The sequence below is a fragment of the Abramis brama genome (genome assembly GCF_963993115.1).
Source record: "Abramis brama genome assembly, chromosome: 4".
NCBI lineage: Eukaryota > Metazoa > Chordata > Actinopteri > Cypriniformes > Leuciscidae > Abramis > Abramis brama.
This window is the reverse complement of record NC_139966.1, coordinates 41,748,439-41,773,550: the sequence shown is the minus strand read 5'-3', so window position 1 is coordinate 41,773,550 and position 25,112 is coordinate 41,748,439. Positions and strand designations below refer to the sequence as shown.

The window sequence follows — 25,112 nt, the reverse complement described above, 5'->3', positions numbered from 1 at the left end:
AAAACATCGCAAGAAGATCCCCAGTCCTGTCTTGATGCCACAGTATATATAGCCTACTTATGTAAAAATATAAGACATATCAGAATATGAATTCTGAGCAGGAAACTGATGGAACTGTCACATTTATGTTTTAATACTGGAAATGACAGCAACTGAATATGTCTTAAAGTTCAAAGCCTGAAGTATGATCAGTTTACTAAATTATTGATATGATCTTCCACTATTTAATGTTGCTCTTTCTGTGAACAGGATGTATGTTGATGATGATAGAGGGAGTTGTTCAAGCAGTCAGTCAGTTTATTATGTTCACACAGCACACTTTCACACAGTCTCAATTCATCGGCAGACGCCATAATACAGAACTTGGTTTCCTTCTAAAAAACTACTTTCTCTTATCTCTGGCAAATCTTGAACTCTTCTTCTTTTTTATTTAATTTTTTATCAGATGTTTTCAGTGTTGTTCTGTTTATTGAGCTGCTGGACACTTACAATGAGTTCATACATATCATATTTTTGTCGCGTTTGTGCAGATTTACAAGTGTGTTTCCTCACTGGACTGAACGTCTGTTAATGAAGAGATGAACAAGGCAGAGAAAATCATTCTTTTCTCTTTTCTGCTTCAAGGTGTGGTTTCTTTTCTCTTCACATCATTACTATTTAAATTAAATTGCAGTGGAATATTTTGTTTCACTGTTGCTTCTGTTCTGCTTATGTTTATACTTTTAACAATGACCCTGTAAAGTAAATGAATGTTTTGAAATGAAAAAATAAAAATAATAATAATTTAGTTTTTAGCATTTTGTATAACAGAAATGTGTTTGTCTGTCTGAATGTTTCAGTGTTTGTTTCTGCTGGTGTCTGAATGATTTTCATCATGTGTGTGTTGTAGGTGTTTGCTGTAGAGATTATGGCATCAGTTTGCCAGAGAAGATTGAAGCTCTCAGTGGATCCTGTGTGATTATAAAGTGCACATTTGAGTTTCCGGAAACAGATGACATAAACCTCACTGAGAGTGCTGCTATAGGATTTTGGTCCAAAGGTGGACATGAAGAAAAGGATAGAGTGTTTAACTCCAGCGATCCCAACCCTCACTTTAAAGGGAATATAACTGGAAAACTACATGAGAAGAACTGCACCACTGTCTTTTATAATGTTAGTTCAAATCATAATGATAAATATTACTTCAGGATTGAGAGTGGTAATCTGAAATACACCTACAAAGACAACACCACTGTAAATGTCATTGGTGAGTGATTTTTATTTTTGTATTTTTATATAAATGAATGTTAAATTAATATTTTAAATGTATTTGTCATGCCATTATTGTCAGTGTACGTAATCTTGTATTTGTGTGTATTTCAGAGTCTCCCCCCAAACCCACAGTGAAGCTGAATGAGGATCAGGATCAGGAGGTGTTGGAGGGGAGCTCTGTGAGTCTGCGCTGCTCTGCTGAGACTCTCTGCTCCTCTCCTCCACCAACTCTCACATGGAGCTTCACTCCCAGAATCCCCCTCAGTGAGAGCAGCAGACAACAGGAGCTCCTCATCTCTGATCTGAACTTCACTGCTACTCACCGTCACCACAGAGTCACTTTCACCTGCACTATAACCTACCAGCTACAGGACAAGAACAAAACAGCACAGGACAACATCACATTACATGTTCAGTGTAGGATGTTTTTGTGGCATCAGTTCTTTTCTCCTCCATTAGACGCCCATAAATCTATATGTATGATATCATTCTCTTTTTCTTTTTCAGATGCCCCTGAAATCTCTCCCTCCTCCAGCTGTAACGGAACTGATGTAACTGTGTGTTTCTGTGAGGTTGATGGGAATCCCTCTCCTGAACTGGAGTGGCATCTGTCTGGACGTCCTGTCAGTAACTCTTCAAACACGTTCATCAGTGAAGAGCGATTGAACAGCACAGGCTTGAGGAGCTCCATCACTCTACATCAGTCACTCTCACACACATACACTCTGCAGTGTGTCGGTAACAACACTCGTGGCACTGCAAAAAAACAGCTTAAACTTAATCTCTTCCCTCCAAAAAGAAGTAAACTCAAATACACACTAACATAAGTCACAATAAAATTGTCTGCCAAATGCATATTATTATTATTTTTTTTTTCACTGCTTATCCTCTGTAGGATTGTGGGAAATTGAGGATCTTTCAACTGATGATTAGTAAATGAAAAAAGTCATAACCGTATCAGTCATTAATGCTAATGCTAATCTCTCACTTTTCATATCATTCCTATGCTCCTGCCATCATTGTTATCTTGTTGTTTAAAGATTACGATATGATTCGCTTTTCCTTGTTAAATTGAATCAGTGGATCATCAGTGAATTTCTAAACACTCCTTTATTCTTCTTTAGGTTTGAATGTTTCCTCTGTGATGATTGGAGTTGCTGTTGCGGCTGTGCTGGTCATTATGTTCTGTGCCATTACATTTATCTGTGTACGGTAGGTGAACGACACATATAAGGTATTAAGAACCGTAGCAGAACAACCATAATAAATTACGGTAACACTTTATTTCGATAGTCCACTTTAAACATTCTACTAACTATGAGTAACATTGCAACTACATGTCAACTAACTGTCATTAGAGTATTAGTAGACTGTCTGCTTAATATTTGCTAACACTTTATTGTGATGGTCCCCCAACAGATATTCTTTTGACTATAAGTAACTTGGCAACTACAATTCAACTTATTCTACTAACCCGAACCCTAACACCTAACCATAACCTAACAGTCTACTGACAGTCTACTACAGTCTACTAATACTCTAATGAGAGTAAGTTGACATGTAGTTGCTAAGTTACTTATAGTTAGAATGTCTAAATTGGACTATCGAAATAAAGTGGAACCCAAATTACTTAGAGAGAAGAAAAGATAAGGATCACAGAACAGACTCAACATATGATAATGAGCTGATGGATTTTGTTTTATATAAACTCACTCACTCACTCACTCACTCATGTTTCTGACATATGTTGCAGATGAAAGTAATTTATTCAGTTATGGGGAGATAAACATTTAAATATAACTTTATTCCAAGAACAATAGCACCTATTGAGAAATAAAAAAACTAATTATACCAAAAGTTCCAATCTAATGACTCCAAAAATGTAATGTGACCATCAAGTAAAAAATAATACCTTGTTTCCTTACACTAGGAATAGGTCAATTTAGAACTTAATTGTAAGCTTTTTTCTTTTTTTAAGTAAAAAACTTTTTTTTTAAATTATTAATGAAGAGTTTTGCTTCTCATTTTGGGCACTTTCTGTTCCTCAAAAATATGTATTTTAATTTAGAAATTACAAACATGTTCATCATAGAAGTGATGTATTCAAATATGTATGAAGTGCATTTTTACATAATGTATGTTTGAACAAATTAATATATCTAGGCAAAAAAAAGTATGAATGTTATTGCATTATATAACAAAATATCAAACCGAGAGGCATTTGTTAAAAATAAAATAGTAAAAGTAAAACATTTCACAAACATTAGCAAAATTAACATTTAAATGATTCAGAACATGTATACAATTCACAATAAACACAACAAATATTTTGACACTATACTTTTTAAATTAAATTTACTAATATGATGAACATATTACTTCACACATCCACTAAAAAACACTTTGACCCAGGCTGACTTAGAGAAGTTAGTTTTGAGAAAAGCTCTTACATCATTTGTTTGCAGATGCCTGCCTGTCTGGCTTTTTGCTATCTGTGATGCTAATATATATATGATATTATAAACATGAACACATTCTTTTCAGAAAAAAAGGTATGAAACTTCAGGAGACTACAAGAGAAGGTGCTACAAGAAACATTTCGACCAGTGACGTGAGTTACAAATGACACAAAAAAATCACACAAACGATTTATTCACTACAAAAAAACCTGACGCTGTAAACAAATGTAAACTTATTACCAACCTAATAAAGTACACAAACTGCTGAACAATTTACACAGACACAGTAGAGCTGATGCAACCCTGTCAATGTTTTAGGCCGTTCCACATGAGAATGAAGCGGAGTCTGTTTATGCCAATGATGTCGTGATGTCTTCTGCTGGAACTGCCACAGAAAATCCAGAATTCTTAATTTACTCCTCCATTGACTTCACACCTGAGTCACGAGAGTTCAGGAGTGCCTCCTCACTTCATGCTGAATACACTTCGGTCCAACATTGTTCTGTAGGAATGGCAAATGCAGAGAGCTCAATAGCCAAGTCTTCAAGAGCAATAGAGGCTCAGGTGATTGTGGGAGCAGATGTGGCCACTAAACAAACCGAGTCAAAGGAATCCGAGAAAGAGCCGTTTGCAGACTCCTCTCAGATTTACGCAGTGGTTAAACATCGTAACCCATAGAGAACTGGAGATTTTACCATTTGTTTTCTCCTAAATATTTCTGATATATATATATTTCAATATATTAACATCAGGCCTCATTATTTCTAACATTTGACACAATGTTGCGAAATGTGGTTAAAAACCAAAAAGCGAACGGATGACTGTTAAAGCCAGTGGAGTGTAGACTGACTTCAGGAGGGGCACAAAGATAAAAAAGAGCACTGTAAATATTGTACGAGTAGTTCTTATACAGCTTTTTCATTTATTGTATTCAGTAAATATTCTCCCCAATTTTTCTGTTATTTTATGTTTTTAAATGGTTAAACCATGGTATTATTTTAAGTGCCTTGGAGTTGCCATGGAAATAGGAATGTGATTCATTCTATCATATTATATCTATGATTCTGCTTTCGAGGCAGCAAGTTAATAGTCCGGATAAGAGCCACTTCTGAATTAATGAGTAACATAATCGGTCTTAGATTTTCATTCAGCCCTTTTGAGGCTACACATAACACTGATGTGGGCCAGGAAGGAATTGAGTTTGAATTCTCAGATTGAACATATTTGAAAACTTATACGGATGACTTTTTAAAAATGATTTACATTCATTTTACATTCCCACAAGAAAGTGAACTTACACAAAATAAAGAAAACAAAGGATCTATGAATTTCTTTAATTACTCACTTAATTACTCACCTTCATGTCGTTTTATGATGTCTTAAACCTTTCTGAAGCTTGAAAGTGGTAGTTGCATAGGCTGTTAAAGGAGGAACAGAAATCTCCCAGATTTCATTAAAAAGATCTTCATTTGTGTTACAAGGATGAAATTCTGACGGGTTTGTGACGACATGAAGATGAGCAATTAATGACAGAATTTTCATTTTTGGGTGAACTATCCCTTTAATAGCAACGTGTGAGTGTGTAGCAATCATACATTTTGTTTTATTTTCTTTGTTTTTGCTCATTTATTCATTTATAATCATACTGTATAATCTTTTAATTATTCCATTTAATCATATAATCATTTATTATGTGTCATTTAACAATGTAATCATTTTTATTATATTGCTTTTCATTTGACTTATTTTACTTGCTCTTGTAGTGGTTGTTACTGTTGTTTAATCTCATGATTTTGCGATTTCTTCACAAAAATATTTGTCACTTCCTGTAATTCTAGTTTCTTTTGAATTGGTGGTAAAATAACACTTGTTGAACTTGTGCTGGGTAGACGAAGTAGGAATGAAGTTCAGAGTCCTACTGAGCATTGAAACATATAGGCCTCAATAAACTCTGCTCTTTTTTTAGCAATACTTCGTCTCCTGCTTTCTGCTATTTCACGGCTTCCTCTGTCTGTTTTTTTGGCTGATCTGATGAAGAGAGTTATAATGTCAGAATTGTAAGATATAAACTCGCAATTGCGAGTTATAAAGTCAGAATTGCGTGACATAAACTTGCAATTGTGAGAAATAAAGTCAGAATTGCGAGATATAAACTGCAATTCTGACTTTTTTCTTGCAACTCCAGTTTATGTCACACAATTCTGACTTAAGTCGGAAGTGAGCATCCCTATGCCCTACTCACTTCGAAGGGCAGAACGTAACCATAAATAATTAAATTACTTCCTTGAAGTGACCATTACATGTTCTTTTCGCGAACCAGTGGAAGTGAAGGGATTCAGTTGTTCACTCTCGTTTGGAATGCTCCTATAAACGGCGTCCCCTTCCTGAAGTGCCCTTCAATGGTGCAAAAATGCCATTTGGAATTCGCTGTATATTACATAATATAAACTCACAATTGCGAGTAATAATGTCTGAGAAAAACAGTCAGAATTGCGAGTTTATATCTCACAGTTCTGACATTATAACTCTTTATAACTCACAATTGTGAGTTTATATCATGAATTCTGAGGGAAAAAAAATCAGAATTGCGAGATTTAACTCGCAATTGTGAGGGGGGAAAAAAGTCGCAATACCTTTTTTATTTTTTTATTCTGTGGCAGAAACAAGCTTCCATACTTCTGGTCTTATAACGTCCCATGGCAAATAAACATGAATACATTTTCTGCTTTCTTTTATGATGTTATTGAGGAGAATACAGACACAGCTTTGTGTGACATTAACACAAAATGAAGTATTGTGAGGACCTAAACTGAGTCAAGAAAGATCAGGAGCAGGTCCACACACACTAAAATTCTGCCAAAGTGGGCAGGTGTTGAATATAGCTTGTGGAACAGGTGAGAACTGGAAAAATCAAACCTGAACAGAACGGAACAGAGGCTTGTTTGGTGTAATTTAAAAACACAAGAAGACATTTTCTCTGTAATTCTTGTTTTAAAAGAATCTGTGATATAGCCCCAAAGCCAAGAGAGACTTAGGCTGCCACAAAATGTTTTGGATGCATCCAAACAACTCAGTAATGTTCAGGTCTAACATCTTCTTAATTCTTCATTGCTTCTCTTTGGACCTCTGGGATGCGATGATAGGGCTTTTCTGATAAGACCCCCACTCTCTGATTCCTGGCCTGAGGGTGCTGCAAAAGCCCGGAGGGGCTGGGGTTTCTTGGCGCTTGGCTTTACTTGACTTTTAGGCCTTCCAGGGGGTTTAGAGGCCAGTAACGCTCATACACTGGGCAGTCCCTACCAGGGCTGATGTAATTTATATACAACGTACGTGATAAAAAAAATAATTGTAATATTTTTTTTTGTTTTGTTTTTTACTTTTCTTTTAGACAGTTTGCAGTCATCAAGTACTTACTTTTCACTCAATCCAGTCGCATTGACACGGACTGTACAAGAACTGCTACCACAATATTTGATATTTAAAGGAGAATTTTGGGTTAAGTTAAGCTCAACAGCATTTCTGCCATAATGTTGATTACTGCTACCCTGGAAATCCAGAGTTCTCACGAGAGCACAAATTGAATTTGCTCAGCGAGTTACTCTGGCGTCGAGTAATGATGCTCATTAAATATGCCCTTGTATCCGAGCTGCACCAATCACATCGGGTAATCTGACATAGGCGGGCCAGAGGCGAGCTAAACGGATGACGACAGCGCTGTGACGTCGAAGTCATTAGTAAACATTGCAAGATGGCTATGGATGAACACCAGTTGTTTGAAACGGCTTTGGCCGCTACAATGAACCAGTTAGACTTGGCTTTTTATCTAAAAGAGGAACAGAAGACAGCGCTCGAATCCTTCCTTTGCAAGAAGGACGTTTTTGCTGTTTTGCCGACCGGATACGGCAAGAGTCTAATCTACAAGTTAGCTCCGCTGGTAGCTAAGCATATGGGGCTTATTGTTGTGATTGGTTGTAGTGTTATCCAATTGCGTGCAGTGAGATTTTCAAATGCATGCTTGGTACCGCCCCTCGAGCTGGGCGATTTTCATTAGTTGATGCCAGACCATTAATCTTTCAGATTTGGGTCTGGATTTCCAGGCTAGATTACTACCAGAACTGCAAAAAAGAAAAAAAGAAAAGGTTTGATGCTTGTGTCTCTTTTTCTTAAAAAGTGGGTGAAAAAAAGTAAAAACCTGGATCCCATGCTAATTTACTGTCAACTAATTCACATAAACTCAACGCATGTCATTTTCAACACTCCGCATAAGCGAATACATGAATAGTTTGTGACACAGGTGTTTATAATGAGCTGCCTCAGTTCTGAGCTCTGATTAAAGCAGTTTCTTCAAGTAATTTGTAACTTTCTATCATCTCTAACATGGAAATATGATTGATTGCCTGGCAACCATCTCTGTCATCTCCAGCTGCATCACTCATCATCAAATCATAATGCACATTGTTTCATTCATATCCAATGTGCACAAAAATTGCCTGGTTTCAGTTTTTTAAAGCTTAAAAACTAAACATAAATTCTGAACAAAGCATGTCAGTAATGTGTATCAAGAAAAGTGGTCCCTACACAAAATGAAAACTCAATCAACTTAGATCAGACAACATTTCAAGGTTACCATTGTTGCAAACAATTTTCAGTTCTTCCTGACAAGCTGAAGGATGAATTTAATACATATCTCCATGACACGTCACTTATTTCAAAGTTATTGTGTTTTTTCCCAGTGATCAATTGATTAGGCTAAAAACTGATTTTTTGTACAATTTCATTTAACCTTTATTGACACAATATGACAATGCAAAACAAACATGTATATGTCAAACTTTAATAAACATAAAACAAAACTCAACTTTCATTGGCTAAACAGCAAAGAAAAGAAACAGAAAGAAAAGAAAGTAAAAACAAGCTTTATTTTCAGATGTCCACTTAATGATCATTGTGTTCCTCTGAGATGCATGATGGACATTCAAGTACATCTTCTGATGGATCCATCGCCACAGATGACCCACAGCCTCCCCAAATCGTAGGTCACATGTTTGTGGTTGTTGGGACAGACAACAATCATTTGCCATCCTGTGCCAGCGGGATTTGATGGAGAGACTCCAACTCTATAAAAAATAAGTGATAAGATAATGGTTTCTAATAAATGAAAATCATTCTTGAATTTTACCTTTGCTCATATTTAACAGTTTTATTAAACAAAACAAGCTTTCAGTGCTATTTTCAGCTCACCTTTGCATCAAAGACCCCTGATAGTCGACACCATAGACGCTGCCGTCAGTTGCAACTTCGACCATAGACAGAGTTCCATTAACAGCATCCCAAAAAGCTGACCCACCACAGGAAGAACCCGTCACATTCTGAGAAACACAACAAGATGCAAACAACTCACTTGACTAAAACTGATTACTACTCAGGCTTTTCCTTTTTGTTCAAACTCTTCCACTCTTACCCTTTTGAGGAGCACGTTCTCTTGAGAGTTCACCCCCCAACAGCTGTACGGGCCACAGCTGTAGTACTTCAGCCTTCCTGTGATTTGTGTCCAAGGAATAATTCCAGATGGCCCATTGCTGTTAGCATCCTTATTAAAGCAGAAGACGTCGTCTATTGGAGTAACACCTGCAACAATCTCACTTCCAGCATCCACCTGCTTTAAACCTCCTGACAGTAAAAATAAAGAGATTGAAGGGAGAAGTCAGACAAAATATGGACAGATAAGATAATCTGCATTCAGCATCTTGAGTTTAATTTTCATTATTTTTATTAATATTATTATCATTTTACCTTGAATCTGCCTGAAGTCTCCGCTCAGAAACTTGAAGACGACGTTTGCTGGACTCACTCCGAACTGTCCAGCCGGTCCAACAGTAATGTGCTTCAGTGATGCATTTATTCTTGTAAAACTGTTTCCCAGAAATAGGAAAGCTTCATTGTCATTGTTGACTCCACCCACTGAGCCTAATCCAGCATCAATCTGCTTCAGGGTACCAGGAATCACTTCACACTCTAAAGCTATGGAAATATTTGGGTTGGATTTATTTGAATTATTCTGCAATTGTTAGTATCATGATATGATTCTGAATCCCCAAACACACATTCATCGTTTACCTCGTGTATAAAGAATCTGGCAGCTGAAGAGTAGCAGGATGCACTGACAAGCTTTCATTGTGCTGCAACACAGTATTTGTCTCGTCATATACATAAACAGAAATCAAATGTCCATGATGTTAAGCCTTCTTAAATTCTACATAACATAAACGAACAAATAAACCAGCATAATTATTTTGTTTGAAACGAAACCAACCTTTTCTTGATCGTAGACGTGTCAGCTGGTTTCAGCAGTCCTCTTCTCACAACCACAAGGTTTGGAGATGCTGGTGAATGACTGCTAGGTTTGTTTTTATAGCTGTAGTTTGTTTCCTGATCAGGGAAGGGAAACTCCTGCTGTACAGAATTATGCAGTGGATCAAGATCTTCTGCTGGGCGGAGCAGAATTTGGGCAGAACTCTGATGTCACTGGTTCTTGTGAACTTAGAATGTTCATTGACTGAATAGCTTTTGTCTCCACACATGCACACATTTGCCCTCATGCCATTGTCACATTCCTATGATGCAGTTTTAATTTTTTATGTGTTTGGTAAGAACATGTCATTAATATCACCTGGAATGAGGTTGTTTAATATAAAAAGGAATGTAAAGCTCACTTGAAACCTAACAATGACACGATAACCTTGCCTTCTGCGGTAAAGTCACTCTGAAGTAGTGTAATAAAATTTCAAAGAATTGAAAGGAAATTACATAAGTGACTTATAATAATAATAAGTGAACCATCACTAAGATGATGCACTTACAATTGATTTTTTGGGGGGTATTTAAAAGCAGAAATATGAAACTTTTAAAGTTGAAAATTTGGATATAACTACACAGAAAAGGTTAGTAAGTGATTTTTCCACAATAAAATCATGTTAACACACATTGTTTTCTTGTGGCTGTACTATTAAAATATTTAGGGATTGGCCCCATTCACTTCCATTGTAAATGCCTCATGATAGCCCCAGATCCCCAAAAAAGTGAGTCATTATTGCACATAGTCCGTTATTGCATTAAGCCCAGGTGTTACAGCTTTATCTGTGTGTATGTTATGTGTGTTGTATGCCTGTATGTGTAAACATGATTTTACAAGAACCACACGACACAAAAATTCCACTGAGCTTGTTTGGTGTCATATTTAAGAGTCTTTTATATGAGTAATGGACATGGCTTGACGGTTATGTATTTAGTTGTGTAATTTCACTTTATTTGTTTCACTTGTTCACATGCTGCACGTTTTCATATTGTTTCGTGTAGTGTACACTTTTGAACAGTTTGCTGTAAGTCTGGAAGCTACTGATGGCAGTACGAGCCTTAAGCTCAAAAATAGTCAAAGCACTGAAAACTTATTTTATTAATGAAGCCATCCGATATGGACAAAATAATATTTAATGTTAATAAGATTGAATAAGAAATTATTTGATTACTGATCGATTACACAACAAGGTTTTGTACTGTAAAAAAACAGATCTCACTCAAATCACAATTCTCCCGCTGTTTATTTTGCTGACATGTTGCAAAACATTGAGTTTGGAAAACAAATCTTTAATCTGTGGTGCACAAACGCTAAACTTTAAAAATCATATTCTTATGTAACTTAGATGTTTTACACTATCTAATATCTGAAAACCGTTAGAAATATAAAAAAAGAACAATAAAAGTTGACATATTGTTTCATGTGTCACTGATTCAATCTTATATGAAATAGCAAACTATAAGATGAGAGAAAAGGGGAAAAAATATGTTACACTATTCAAAGGTTTTTATTTAGGTAAGATTTTAAAATGTGTTTGAAAGAAGTCTCTCATGACTGCATTTATTTGATCAAAAAAAGTAAAAAAATAGCAATAAAGTGAAATATTATTACAGTTTAAAAGTGTTCCTATTTTAATTTGTTAAAATTTAATTTATTCTTGTGATTGAAAGGCTGATTTTTCAGCATCCATTACTCCAGTCTTCACATGATCCTTCAGAAATAATTCTGATAAGTTGATTTTGTGCTCAGGAAACATTTCTGTTGAAACCATGATGCATGCTGCAATGTAAAAGTGTCACTTTTAATCAATTTAATGCATGCTGAATAAAATAATAATTGAGAGAGAGACAGAGACACATGACACAGCCATGTGTGGGCAGTTGTGTAATGAACAGGTGAGTACTGGAAAAACAAACCAGATGAGAAGCGTGTTTAGTGTTATTTAAAAACAAGGAAACAACATGAAAAAACATGGAAATAACCTGTTACTTGAACAATACTTATGTAATGAACTAATTACCTGCATCCTTTCACATTCTTTTCAAATTCTTTCACATTCTTTTTTTTAGACAGTCTGCTGGCACGTCACCAAGCGTTTCACTTTCCCTCAATCCAGTCGCATTGGCACAGGCTGTACAAGAACTAACCAAAGAAAGAAAAGAAAACACAGGCTGTGTTTGAAATCACCCCCTGAACCCTCATTCACGATTCCCTACATTGCTCCACTAATATAGTCCACTTGAAGGAGTGACTGAACACGAGTGAGGGAATTCGGACACTGAATGCACCGGAAGGGCTGCCGCTTTTGCATAGTTTGTGCTTGCTGTTTAATAACCATTTGAAACTTAGCAAACAGTGAGCTCCAGTAGTGGGATGAAAAGATTGATCTTGAACTCTGTCATGGAAACTAGCATGTATAAACTTTAATTAAGCAATTTAATAATCAAGCAAAAAGGAATTTATACCTGTATGTGTCATGGTACTTTGTTTTCATGGACTTTTAGTTTGTATTCATTAGTTCCTGTTTTCCTTTGTTTAGTTTTCCTGACACTCTTTAGTTGCTATGGCTATTGATATGATTAGTTATTTCAGTTCAGCTGTATATCGTCAATTACCTTGTTTGCATTAGTACTTAAGTTCCTTTGGTTCCTCAGTTCTTTGTTGGTTTCTGTTTGTGTTTGGTACACCCTGTTACCCAAGTAGGACTACGCTGTCTTGATGTTCTCATTAAATATCTTCATATTGGAACTTGACTATTCTTCATCTTTGGCACTTTCATTACGTGAAAGAATAACCGACCGTTAAAATGAACTTAGCAGCAGAGTTTGCTACGTTGGCCAGGAGAGACCTCAATCTCTTGGACTATACCCATCAATTCTGCCACCTTGCCATTCATTCACTGTATGATAATGAAACCGATACTGGTTACTCACGTAACCTCGGTTCTCTCTAGAAGAGGGAACGAGTATTGCGTAAGCTTGCTTACGCACCGGGAAAGGTCGTCTTTTCTCGAAATACTGAAGCCAAAAATTATCCTTAATTTTCATATATTGTCAACGCAGTGCAGCTGCGGCCAGCTGAGCTAGAGCGGCATACTGCGCGCTCATTGGCTGCCGCGCGGCAACTGCTTTAGCCTACCGGTGAGCCCGGCGTGACGTCACGCCCAATGAGGGCGCGCGCGCCCTTAGCGCGTCACAGCCCGCCAGAATGGGCGGCGTCAGAGCGTATAAAAAGAGGGCTCGGAGGCTAAATTCTCTGTTTTCTGTCGAATGAAGCGACACAAGCTAGTGGCTTAAAGCACGGCAGGGAACGCAATACTCGTTCCCTCTTCTAGAGAGAACCGAGGTTACGTGAGTAACCAGTATCGTTCTCTTACGAGAGGTTCTCTCGTATTGCGTAAGCTTGCTTACGCACCGGGAACCCTTTGTCCACGCCGTGCGAGCCTAAGTATCACACATAACTCCCAAAACTGAAGAGTATAAGGGTGAAATAAACAGGTGGCCAGCAGAGCGGGCCAGCACATGTTCATAAGCACACATAGGGAACATAAGAGCGGCGCAGCCGGTCTAAATAATACTGATACCCTGAAAGTGCAGCTCTATGGACGAGCTAATCGATAATTCAGCCTGCCTGCAAGAGCAGGACGTGAACACGACTAGACTGACAGAAGTTTAGCCTGCAGGGCGGGAACTTCTAGGTTATAAAACCTAACGAATGTAGAGGGGGAGGACCATCCCGCCGCCATACAAATGTCATGAATGGAAATTCCGCTGGACCATGCCCACGATGAGGCCATGCCTCTGGTGGAATGAGCCCGTATGCCCAGAGGGCACTGCAGGTCTTTTGACGCATAAGCTGCTGCGATAGCATCCACTATCCATCTGGACAGTGTCTGCTTCGAGGAGGCGAGACCCTTGGTGCGCCCTCCAAACGAAACAAAAAGCTGCTCTGAGAGCCTGAAGGCTGCAGAGCGCGTTACATAGTACCTTAACGCCCTGACTGGGCAAAGGAGGTTACGAAGGGATGCGCTTTTAGGGACTCTAGGACCAAAGACAGGTCCCAAATAGGGACTGACGGGGGGCGCGGAGGGTTCATCCTTCTGGCCCCGCGTAGAAAGCGGGTAATGAGCTAATTTTTGCCCAGTGAGCGGCCGCGCGCCGAGTCGGCGAACGCTGCAATAGCCGCGACGTAAACTTTGAGCATGGAGGGGGACCTGCCCGCATCCAATAGCTCCTGGAGAAAACTCAACACCTGTGGGACCGAGCGTCAGAACCCTTTCCAGCGCACCACCTGTTAAACACTGACCATTTAGACGCATAGAGCCGCCTCGTAGAGGGGCTAGATCGTAGACTGCGCGATCGTGTTAACTACCCCTTCTGGCAGATCAACGAATATTTGTTGATTTCCCACGCATGCAGAGACAAGCGCTCTGGATGGGGATGCAGAATCGATCCTCGGGCTTGAGAGAGAAGGTCTCTCCTCACCGGGATCGGCCATGGGGCTGACTCTGACAGCCTCATCAGCTCTGGGAACCACGGTTGGTTTTCCCAGCGCGGGGCTATGAGGAACACTGCACAGCTCGTCTCCCTGATCCTCGCTAGCACTTGAGGCAGCATAGAGACCGGAGGGAACGCGTACAACGGGACGCTGGGCCAAACCTGGGCCAGCGCGTCCTCGCTCTTCGAGAAGAACCTCTGGCACTGAGCATTGTCGCTCGCAGCGAAAAGGTCGATCCTCGCATCGCCAAAACTATGCCATAGCATCTGGACTGTCTGGCGGTGCAGAGCCCATTCTCCCGGAGGGACGTTGTCCCTGGACAGTTTGTCCGGGCCGTCGTTCAGGCGACCGGGCACGTGCGAAGCTCTTAGAGAGCGCAACGAGCCCTGGGCCCAGACCAGGAGGCGCTCTGTGAGGGCGCGCAGAGCTCCGGATCTGATTCCGCCCTGGCGGTTTACATAAGACACCACTGACATGTTGTCCGAGCGAACTAGTACATGGTGTCCTCGCAGGAGCGGTAGAAAATGCTTCAAAGCTTTCTCGACCGCCAGCATCTCTAGACAGTTTATGTGAAGGCTTTTCTCCGCATTCGACCAGGGGCCGCAGATCGGGATGCCTTCGTGAACCGCTCCCCAACCCATGTTGGACGCGTCTGTCGAGACCACTTTGCGGTGAGAGATGACCCCCATCATCACGCCCTGTTGGTACCATTCGGCCGCCAGCCAGGGCTGCAGGGCTGACACACAGCCCTGAGTCACGCTGACTCGTGCACGGCCCGAAATCCACGCTCTGCGGGGCACTTTCGATTTCAGCCAGCATTGAAGCGGGCGCATTCGTAGTAAACCCAGCTGCAGGACTGCTGCGGCTGATGCCATATGGCCCAACAGTATCTGAAATGTCTTCAGAGGAAGACATTTGCCCACTTGAATGGAAGCGGCGAGGTGTCGAACACGGCGCGCGCGCTGTTCTGACAGCCTGGCCGTCATCGCCACTGAATCCAGATCTATTCCCAGAAAAGTGATAGACTGGCTGGGGGTTAGTGAGCTCTTGTCCCAGTTCACAGAAAGACCCAGGCTTTCTAAATGACTGAGAAGCGCATCCTTGTGAGAAATGATTTCCTCTATCGACCAGATAATTCAGAATTCGCATTCCCTGTGCTCTCAGTGGAGTGAGAGCCGAATCCATGCACTTCGTAAATGTACGGGGTGCTAGGGACAGGCCGAACGGCAGGACAGTGTATTGATATACCTGGCCGTCGAAGGCGAATCTCAAGAATGGCCTGTGACGGGGTATAATCTGAATCTGAAAATATGCGTCTTTCAGATCGAGAGAAATAAACCAGTCCCCCGGGCGAATCAGCGCGAGGATTTGTCTGGTCGTGAGCATTTTGAACGGGCGTTTCATGAGCGCTTTGTTCAAATATCTCAGATCTAATATAGGTCTGAGTGCTCCGCCCTTCTTGGGTACGAGGAAATAACGGCTGTAAAGGCCTGCCTCGGTAACAGAAGGGTGAACCCGCTCTATCGCGCCTTTGCGCAGCAACTTCGCTATCTCTGAGTGAAGCAGATGGGCTGCATCTGCCTTCACCTGTGTCTCGACCCGAGCGCGAAAGCGCGGGGGACGGTGAGCGAATTGAAGCGAATAGCCCCTCATTACCGTGTTCAGCACCCATTTCGACACCCCTGGGATAGCTTTCCATGCATTCGCACTCATAGCTAGGGGTCGAATGGCCTCTGGGTCCCGCTCGCCGCGCAGCGCGGGGCGGGGCGGGGCGGGGAGCCTGCAGTGGCGAATGCGTGAGACACGCAGTGACAGTGCTGGGAGACGGGGGCTCGCTGATAGCGGCAGCCGGCTGAACGGCGCTCTGAGAGAGCGTTGCATGGGGCAGCTCGCGGCGCGGAGGCGGGGCGGGTGCGTAAATGTTTGCATGTGAGCGCTGGGTAGCGGGCACAGGGCTCTTTATTAACGCACGGCCAGTGGCAGAAGGCTCTGCGAGAACTGGACCCTGAGTGTGTGAAACAGAGCGGGCACTGTGTAGGTGTGAGCGCTGGGGCGTGGGCACATGACCTACATTTAACACTCGAGCGGCGAATGCGCGCTTTATGTGAGTGTGCTCTGTGGGATACACCGGGGAGATTGTGCTTGTGTGTAGAAATGAACACTGGGGCGTGGGCATGTTTACTACACTCATAACACTGTCGGCGTGAGCCGAATGACCAGATTCTATGCTCTTTTTGCGATTTATCTGGGTCGCCGTAAAAACGGCGTTTGTGTGCAGGCGAGAGAGTTGAGAAACTGGCTCGTTGGCTGCGGTGAACACTACTGCAGTAGCCTTTATGAAGGGGACTGGCAGAGGAGTACAGATGAGCTTTGACGGCGGTCCGGCCTCGGCGGGACCCAACCGTCTTTTCCTCCTGACGAGTGCTAGGAGGACTTCGCAGGCTCGGGTTTCAACGAAACTCTAGGCCGAGGACCCCGCGGGCGCTGCTGCGACGGTCGAGAAGTGCGCTGAGTGGAGCTGCGTGCAGGAGGCTGTGTATGAGAGCGGCCTGCAGCGGAGCTCGAGCGGCGTGGCAGGAAGAGGTTCATGGCTTGCGACGCTTTCTGTACCTCCGAGAAACGGTCCACGAGGCCACTCACCGCTGGGCCGAAGAGACCAGTGGGTGAGAGCGGGGCGTTGAGAAAGACGGGCCGCTCCTGTTCCCCCATGTCGGCCAGCGTTAACCAGAGGTGGCGTTCGGTGACTGTAAGCGAAGCCATGGAACGACCAATAGCTTGGGCCGCTATCTTCGTAGTGCGAAGGGAGAGATCCGTCGCACTGCGCAGGTCGGTTAAGACGGCTTTGTCCGGGCCACCCTCGTCCAGCTGGCGGAGGAGGTCGGCCTGGAGAACTTGAAGGACCGCCATTGTGTGCAGGGCTGAGGCGGCTTGACCAGCGGCGGAGAAAGCGCGGCTGACAAACGCCGAAGTAGTCCTGCAGGCCTTGGACGGGAGGGCAGACTTTGAGCTCCATCTCGCGGATGGGGGGCAAAGGTGCGCTGCAACCGCCTGTTCGACCGGTGGAATCTGGTTGTATCCCTTCTCCGCGGCTCCGTCCACGCGGGAGAGAGTCGATGAGGCCGGAGAGTGAAGTCTGGCCGAAACTGGAGCAATCCACGACTTAGATAACTCCTCGTGAAGCTCTGGTCGGCTGCGCGTCGGGAAGCGGGGGCGGAGAAGGAGAGAGCGAGGCTCGCGGGAGGGGCTCCGGCGAAAGCCTGACTCGAATCTCGGGCTCCGGTGGTCTTTGAGAGCGGCGTTTCTTCTTACGCGGCCCAGAGACAGGTGGAGCAGGTTCTGTGAAGAGGGCGAGTCGAGCCCGCAGGGTCGACATCGAGAGCTCTTCACAGGAATCACAGCCGCCCGAAGATAAAGCGACGGCTGCGTGGTCCCGGCCCAGGCAGAGAGCGCAGATGAGATGGCGGTCTCTGTCGCTGAGCGGCGCGCGGCATGAGCCGCACGTGGTGCGAGGCATTTGAAACAACGCCTCTGCTCTTTTAGAATGTGCTGAGGAAGAAAAACACACACACAAAACGAGCAGAAAGGATATCGCCGGATAGCGGAGCTGGCACGGCAGGCTGAAGGCGGCGAGGAATCGTCCGGCTTCTTCAGGCTGTCCTAAGCTGGCTCGATGCTGTTCCTTGCAGGACAACGGCGACGGCTTCTCCTCGAGTACAGCGATGCGAGTGCTTCGCTGAAAAGACAGAAATCAGAGAATTTAGCCTCCGAGCCCTCTTTTTATACGCTCTGACGCCGCCCATTCTGGCGGGCTGTGACGCGCTAAGGGCGCGCGCGCCCTCATTGGGCGTGACGTCACGCCGGGCTCACCGGTAGGCTAAAGCAGTTGCCGCACGGCAGCCAATGAGCGCGCAGTATGCCGCTCTAGCTCAGCTGGCCGCAGCTGCACTGCGTTGACAATATATGAAAATTAAGGATAATTTTTGGCTTCAGTATTTCGAGAAAAGACGACCTTTCCCGGTGCGTAAGCAAGCTTACGCAATACGAGAGAACCTCTCGTAAGAGAACATCAAATCACTGTACTGGATCAGGGTTAACTACCATCAAGTAGACCTCCCAGACATGCAGGGACTCAGCTGGAAGGATGCGATTCTGATATATGTCTGGAGAGAGTCTACCCCTGATCTATACCACAGCCAGACCCAGAGCCCAGCCCACCATCACCCTGCACTGTGGAAATTTCACCTGAGCCCCCCCGCAGACGGAGAGCGTCCACCCGGCGTGAGGAAGCAGCCTGTGACGACAGCACCAACCACTGCCCCGAAGCCGATGCCCCAATGTGAGTCTGACCAGGGGTGTGAACTACTGTGGCAGGGGGAATGGATTTGGACACGGAGAACTTGTTAATAGACTGGGACACCGACATACTGTCTCCCTCCCTGAATTAACTGTGCCTTCATCTGTGAAGTAACAACAGATAAGCAGTTCTGTCATCATACAAACCCTTTACAGATAAGGGTTTGGTCCAGATGATCAATCTTGATAAAACTGTTGACAGATACTTTTTGTTTATGTACAGTACATGTACACATGATTTTAAAGAAAAGCCACTTGACACAAAAATGCCACTGAACTTGTTTGGGTCTTAAAGAAGCAATGCATGGTTTTATGATTATGTATTTAGTGCAATTTCATTTCTTTCTTATTTCTTTCACGTGTTTACTTCACATGCTGCACGTTTTCATATTGCTTCGTGTAGATTGTGCCAGGCAATGGCTGTTGAGGTGGCAGAAACTTTTGAACAGTTTGTTGGAAGTCTGGAAGCTGGCAATTCTCCCGCCGTTTATTTTGCTGACATGTTGCAAAACATTGAGTATGGAAAACAAATCTTTAATCTGTGGTGCGCAAACGCTATACATGAATGAATGACTGTACAACATTAAAAATCATATTCTTAAGTAACTTGGATACAGTAAATAACATCTAAAAAGCCATTAGAACTAAAAAACAATAAAAGTTGACATAATTTTGTGAAATGTTATTTATTCTTGTGATGGAAAGACTGATTTTTTTTTCAGCAGCCATTACTCCAGTCTTCACATGGTCCTTCAGAAATCATTCTGATATGTTGAGTTTTCTTATTATGATTTTTGAAAATATTTGTGGTGCTTAATATTGTTGTTGAAACTATGATGCATGTTCCAATGTAAAAGTGTCACTTTTGATCAGTTTAATGCTTGCTTTAATGCTTAATGCTAATGAATAAAATAATAATTGATTTCCTTAACACACACACACACACACACACAGAGAGAGAGAGAGAGAGAGAGAGAGTGTACTGGAAAAATCAAAGCTGAACAGACCATATCAGAAGCATTGTTAGTGTTATAAGGAAATGTTTTTCTATGTAATTGTTGTTTCATAAGAATCTTCTTAACCTGTTTCATTTTCATAATAGTTATCTAATGAAATAATTGCTTTCACTTTCTTAAATCTGAGGTAATCAGTTACATAAAGTGTAAGTTAAGAAATTCAGTTTAAGCAAGCAGAACTGGCAGATTTTTATTCTGTACTCATACATTTTTATTTCTCTTAACTTGAAATATTTTAGTTAGCTAATTCATACATTTAGCTTAAAATGATCATGTTGCTGGTGTGAGTGAGGACTAAAGAGGAGCCAGAGGAAAGGAGGACCCCGATGAAACCAAATGGGTGGAGGGATGAGGCTCAGCCAAAGGCCCGGATGTTCGCGGCAGAGGCAGAGTCGCGAATGACCAAGGTGGAGCCGGAGGGACAAGGGAGCCCGGTGGAGCCGGAAGGACGGTACTCCCAGGAGGAGCCGAGGGAGCAAGCAACCATGGTGGAGCTGACCAGTCAGCGGAGGTGGAATAATGGGCTCGGAGGTCCAAGGTGGAGCCAGAAGATCCTGAGATGGGCCGAGGATCTGTCTGGAGTCGATAAAGAAGGAAGGAGTGGGAGGCTAGGCAGGGCCATATGCAATGAAGGAGACTTGGTCGACAAAACAGACACTGGGTGCTTCTGATTTCTTATTTTTGCATCCTCGTTTCCTTTCCTCGCTTCCTTTCCTCGCGTCTCAGCTCCACCCCGTAGGATGCGAGGGAAGGCTGCAAGGAAAGAAAAGGAGGACGGAGGAATCGAATGTAACTTTTTTTATACATTGGAATACTTGATCACTCGAGCGTCACTTCACCGCGTCATCAGCAGCGCTCAAAGGATCTGCCCTTATGTTGTTGAAGTTTGTTTATTTAAGAAATTCATAATAAATAATAATAAAGCAAGATACCCTGTCGAAATATGTGAGATGTGTGGTTTATATAAACTGCAAAGGTAAAGTATAAATTAAAATTATTGTGACCGATGTGAAGGGGGAGGAGAATTTATACGTGTGTCACGTTTTAGTCGTTAAAACTCTTCCGCATAGGATACACCTGTGCATCCTCGCTCATGACTCCTCTGGAAGCGCCCTCACTCCTCGATCCTTGACTCCTCGCGGTGCAATTAGAGAATTGAGATTTCCTTCAAGATGGCTGAGCTCGATCGGTTTCCGGGTCATAGGATGGAGGACGGAGGAGCGAGGAGACGAGGAGGGATATTGAGAAGCACCCATGGTGCTGGGTTTGACAAGTGGCGATGAGCAGGACCCATGGTGACGAAGGAGACCGGAGACTGGATGGGATCAGCGGGGACTGGAGGTCCCAATCCTTTCCTCAAACTCGACCAAAACACCCTCTTGGACGGACGTTGTTGCCAGCTCTTGCTCTGGTCAGACTCCGTGATAAATTTGGGCTCACAATCTGGGTCTGCGGTGGGCTTTGGCTCATAGTCCATGATGGGAGTGGCGTGCGACTGGATGGGCTCTGGGTCAGGTGTGGATGCTGGGTGGTTGAGATCCTCCTTGTCCTACAGTCTCTATTTTTCTTTAAATAAAAATAAATAAATAAAGCAAAAACATGGGTTACCATAAGGGGTTTACAATGAAAATAAAAAGGGCCAAGCCGTAAACATTTATTTTAATAGTACAGCTACAAGATGTAATCAAAAGGCGTTAACAAGATTTTAGTGTGATTTCTGTGAAAAGGGTAACATTTTACTAACATTAGTAAATGTATTAACTAACATGAACTAACAATGAGAAATACATTTATTACAGTATTTGTTAATCTTTGTTAATATTAGTTAATAAAAATACAATTGTTCATTGTTTTATCATGTTAGTTTACAGTGCATCAACTAATGTGATCAAATATAACTTTTGATTTTAATAAAGCATTAGTAAACGTTTTAAGATTAAGAAATATTAATAAATGCTGTAGAAGTATTGTTCATTCTTAGTTCATGTTAACTGAAGAAACCAATGAAACCTTAATGTAAAGTGTAATGTTATAATCAAATTTACAACTTCGTTGCCATGACAATGAAACACCATACACTGCACAAAAAGATAATTATTGCTTTCAGATAATTATAAGCTTGATATTTCTTCTTTTAAATACCCTGAAAATTGTCCGCTGTAAGTGCCTGATGCTTTATGAATTCAGTTATGTAATTTCATTGCAATCCTTATTAAATTGCATTACATTACTTCAGAATGACTTTAGAAGGCAAGGTTTTTATTTTCTTGTTGGGTTTTAATTGAGGTTTACATTCAGTTTATATTAAACAACCTTGTACCAGGTTTTAAGCATCACATATTCTTCCCAAACATAAAAAAAAAAAAAAAAAATCCAGTTGCATCATAGGAATGTGACAATGGGATGAGGGCAAATGTGTGCATGTGTGGAGACAAAAGCTATTCAGTCAATGAACATTCTAAGTTCATAAGAACCAGTGACATCAGAGTTCTGCCCAAATTCTGCTCCGCCCAGCAGAAGATCTTGATCCACTGCATAATTCTGTACAGCAGGAGTTTCCCTTCCCTGACCAGGAAACAAACTACAGCTATAAAAACAAACCTAGCAGTCATTCACCAACATCTCCAAACCTTGTGGTTGTGAGAAGAGGACTGCTGAAACCAGCTGACACGTCTACGATCAAGAAAAGGTTGGTTTCGTTTCAAACAAAATAATTATGCTGGTTTATTTGTTCGTTTATGTTATGTAGAATTTAAGAAGACTTAACATCATGGACATCTGATTTCTGTTTATGTATATGACGAGACAAATACTCTGTGTTGCAGCACAATGAAAGCTTGTCAGTGCATCCTGCTACTCTTCAGCTGCCAGATTCTTTATACTCGAGGTAAACGATGAATGTGTGTTTGGGGATTCAGAATCATATCATGATACTAACAATTGCAGAATAATTCAAATAAATCCAACCCAAATATTTCCATAGCTTTAGAGTGTGAAGTGATTCCTGGTACCCTGAAGCAGATTGATGCTGGATTAGGCTCAGTGGGTGGAGTCAACAATGACAGTGAAGTCTTCCTATTTTTGGGAAAAAGTTTTACAAGAATAAATGCATCACTGAAGCACATTACTGTTGGACCGGCTGGACAGTTCGGAGTGAGTCCAGCAAACATCGTCTTCAAGTTTCAGAGCGGAATCTTCAGGCAGATTCAAGGTTAAAAAAAAAAAGAAAAAAAAAAGAAAAGAAAATTAGGCTCAGAACACTGAATGCAGATTATCTTATCTGTCCATATTTTGTCTGACTTTTCCCTTCAATCTCTTTATTTTAAGGAATATCAGGAGGTTTAAAGCAGGTGGATGCTGGAAGTGAGATTGTTGCAGGTGTTAATCCGATAGACGACGTCTTCTGCATTAACAAGGATACTAACAGCAATGGGCCTCCTGCAAATGCTGCTTGGACACAACTCACAGGAGGAAGGCTGAAGTACTACAGCTGTGGCCCGTACAGCTGTTGGGGGGTGAACTTTACAGATAATGTCTTCCTCAAAAGGGTAAGAGTAAAATCCAGAGTGGAAAGGCTTGAACAAAAAGAAAAATCCTAAGTACACAGTATCAGACAAGTGAGATGTTTGTATCTTGTTGTGTTTCTCAGAATGTGACGGGTTCTTCCTGTGGTGGGTCAGCTTTTTCGGAGATTGTTAATGGATCTTTGTCAATGATCGAAGTAGCAACTGATGGCAGCGTCTATGGTGTCGACTCTCAGGGGTCTTTGTTGCAAAGGTGAGCTGAAAATGGCACTGAAAGCTTATTTTAAGAAACCTTCTAAAATGAACAACAGTAAAATTGAATAATAATTTTTAGTTATTAGAAACCTCTCATTCTTATCTGTTTTAGACTCGGGGTCTCTCCATCAAATCCCGCTGGCACAGCATGGCAAAGGATTGCCGCCTGTCCCTTTGGCCACAAACATGTGACCTACGATGTGGGGAGGCTGTGGGTCATCTGTATTGATGGATCCATCAGAAGATGTACTTGAATGTCCATCATGCATCTCAGAGGAACACAATGATCATTAAACGTAGAAATCTGAAAATAAAGCTTGTTTTGTTTGTTTTAGTTTTTTTCTGTTTAACCAATGAAAGTTGAGTTTTGTTTTTATGCTCATTGAAGTTTAACGTATAGAGTTTTGTTTTGCATTGCTATATGTCAATAAAGTTTAAATGAAACTACACAAGAGTTGGACTGCTTCATGCTCACCTTTTCTTCATAATCAACTGAAAATGTATTTTTTTTAAATGATTGTCATGAATCATGGAGAAATGCATCAGTTTGTCAGAAATAATTAAAAACTCTTTGCAACAATACACTTACAATTTTAGTCCTTTTGAGGGACTACATTTTTATGTGGATTAACCTCTAGATGTGCATTACTGACATGTTTTATTTAGTATTTATGTTCAATATAAGTTTTAAAAAACGTCAATCAAGCAATCTTAAACTCTTTTTGCCCATTGGGTATCAGTGAAACATGTTGCTTTAAGATTGGATGATGAGTGATGCAGCTGGAGATGACAGAGATGGTTGTCAGGCAATCAGTCACATAAAGGCTAGTAAAAATGCGCCTCACTCACAACACACTTGGTGAAGTTGGGAAGTTGCTAAATTACTCGGAAAGAAATGTGTATGTGTTTGCAGAGGCTCTAATTAGAGCTCAGTCACGAGGCTTTTCATTATTAAAGCCTGTGTCACAAACGTGTTTGCTAATGATGTGGAGTTTTGGAAGTGACACAGGGTTTATTTGGATAAGTTTAAATTAGAGTGGGATCTGTATAAATAAAGTTTCATGGCATATTTCTGTATTCCTGAGTGGGTTTCATTCTCAGACTAGTAGTAGTACACAGCAACCAAATCATCATGGTAACAGAAATGCTGGCTGGATGAATAAACAGGAGAATGGCACAGCCTTGTGGTGTCACACAATATAACATCTTATGGACTTATATCAGGCTGAATGTGGCCACTCACACACAGATCAAACTCTGGGAAAAGCAATTTCTAGCAAGGTAGAAAGGTAGGTTATTTCAAACATTTGTTGTGTGGCAGAGAGGGGGACACTAGGACCTGGGGAAGAATTGTGTGGGGCATGACTGGTAAGGGTGTTAGAATTAATAATCACACCAATTA

At 41.7% G+C, this 25,112-nt stretch overlaps 3 protein-coding genes across 4 annotated transcripts; 2 read left to right on the top strand and 1 right to left on the bottom strand.

Moving 5' to 3' along the window:
• The first annotated feature begins 560 nt into the window (after nucleotides 1-560).
• Nucleotides 561-5,703, top strand: LOC311080569 (sialic acid-binding Ig-like lectin 13). 2 transcript variants are annotated; one of them, XM_084110567.1, is made up of 7 exons: nucleotides 561-624; nucleotides 890-1,246; nucleotides 1,363-1,668; nucleotides 1,759-2,052; nucleotides 2,376-2,463; nucleotides 3,796-3,862; nucleotides 4,029-5,703. In XM_084110567.1, the coding sequence occupies exons 1-7, from the start codon at nucleotides 579-581 to the stop codon at nucleotides 4,386-4,388; spliced, it is 1,518 nt and encodes a 505-aa protein (XP_083966693.1). In that variant the 5' UTR covers nucleotides 561-578; the 3' UTR covers nucleotides 4,389-5,703. The 2 variants fall into 2 exon arrangements, with proteins under 2 accessions (XP_083966693.1, XP_083966694.1); XM_084110568.1 differs by lacking the exon at nucleotides 1,759-2,052.
• A 2,753-nt stretch (nucleotides 5,704-8,456) lies between these two features.
• LOC311080576 (fish-egg lectin-like) lies at nucleotides 8,457-10,096 on the bottom strand. Its single transcript, XM_084110580.1, has 6 exons — nucleotides 10,024-10,096; nucleotides 9,828-9,889; nucleotides 9,504-9,731; nucleotides 9,172-9,380; nucleotides 8,952-9,079; nucleotides 8,457-8,827 (listed from the first exon to the last, which is right to left on the bottom strand). Exons 2-6 carry the CDS (start codon nucleotides 9,883-9,885, stop codon nucleotides 8,686-8,688), a joined length of 765 nt encoding a protein of 254 aa, XP_083966706.1. The 5' UTR covers nucleotides 9,886-9,889; nucleotides 10,024-10,096; the 3' UTR covers nucleotides 8,457-8,685.
• Nucleotides 10,097-20,257: 10,161 nt separating this feature from the next.
• On the top strand, nucleotides 20,258-24,162 carry LOC311082188 (fish-egg lectin-like; the record flags this gene model as incomplete). Its single annotated transcript, XM_084112927.1, has 7 exons — nucleotides 20,258-20,531; nucleotides 22,446-22,620; nucleotides 22,757-22,818; nucleotides 22,915-23,142; nucleotides 23,259-23,479; nucleotides 23,581-23,708; nucleotides 23,823-24,162. The coding sequence occupies 7 exons, from the start codon at nucleotides 20,258-20,260 to the stop codon at nucleotides 23,962-23,964; spliced, it is 1,230 nt and encodes a 409-aa protein (XP_083969053.1). The 3' UTR covers nucleotides 23,965-24,162.
• Nucleotides 24,163-25,112: the final 950 nt, after the last annotated feature.

Coding starts and splice junctions, on each gene's coding strand:
- LOC311080569 (XM_084110567.1), top strand. CDS start 579: ATGAACAAGGCAGAGAAAATCATTCTTTTCTCTTTTCTGCTTCAAG. Junction 1,247..1,362: donor CACCACTGTAAATGTCATTG/GTGAGTGATTTT, acceptor TGTGTATTTCAG/AGTCTCCCCCCAAACCCACA. Junction 2,053..2,375: donor TCTCTTCCCTCCAAAAAGAA/GTAAACTCAAAT, acceptor ATTCTTCTTTAG/GTTTGAATGTTTCCTCTGTG.
- LOC311080576 (XM_084110580.1), bottom strand. CDS start 9,885: ATGAAAGCTTGTCAGTGCATCCTGCTACTCTTCAGCTGCCAGATTCTT. Junction 9,732..9,827: donor CCAGATTCTTTATACACGAG/GTAAACGATGAA, acceptor ATATTTCCATAG/CTTTAGAGTGTGAAGTGATT. Junction 9,080..9,171: donor AGAACGTGCTCCTCAAAAGG/GTAAGAGTGGAA, acceptor TGTGTTTCTCAG/AATGTGACGGGTTCTTCCTG.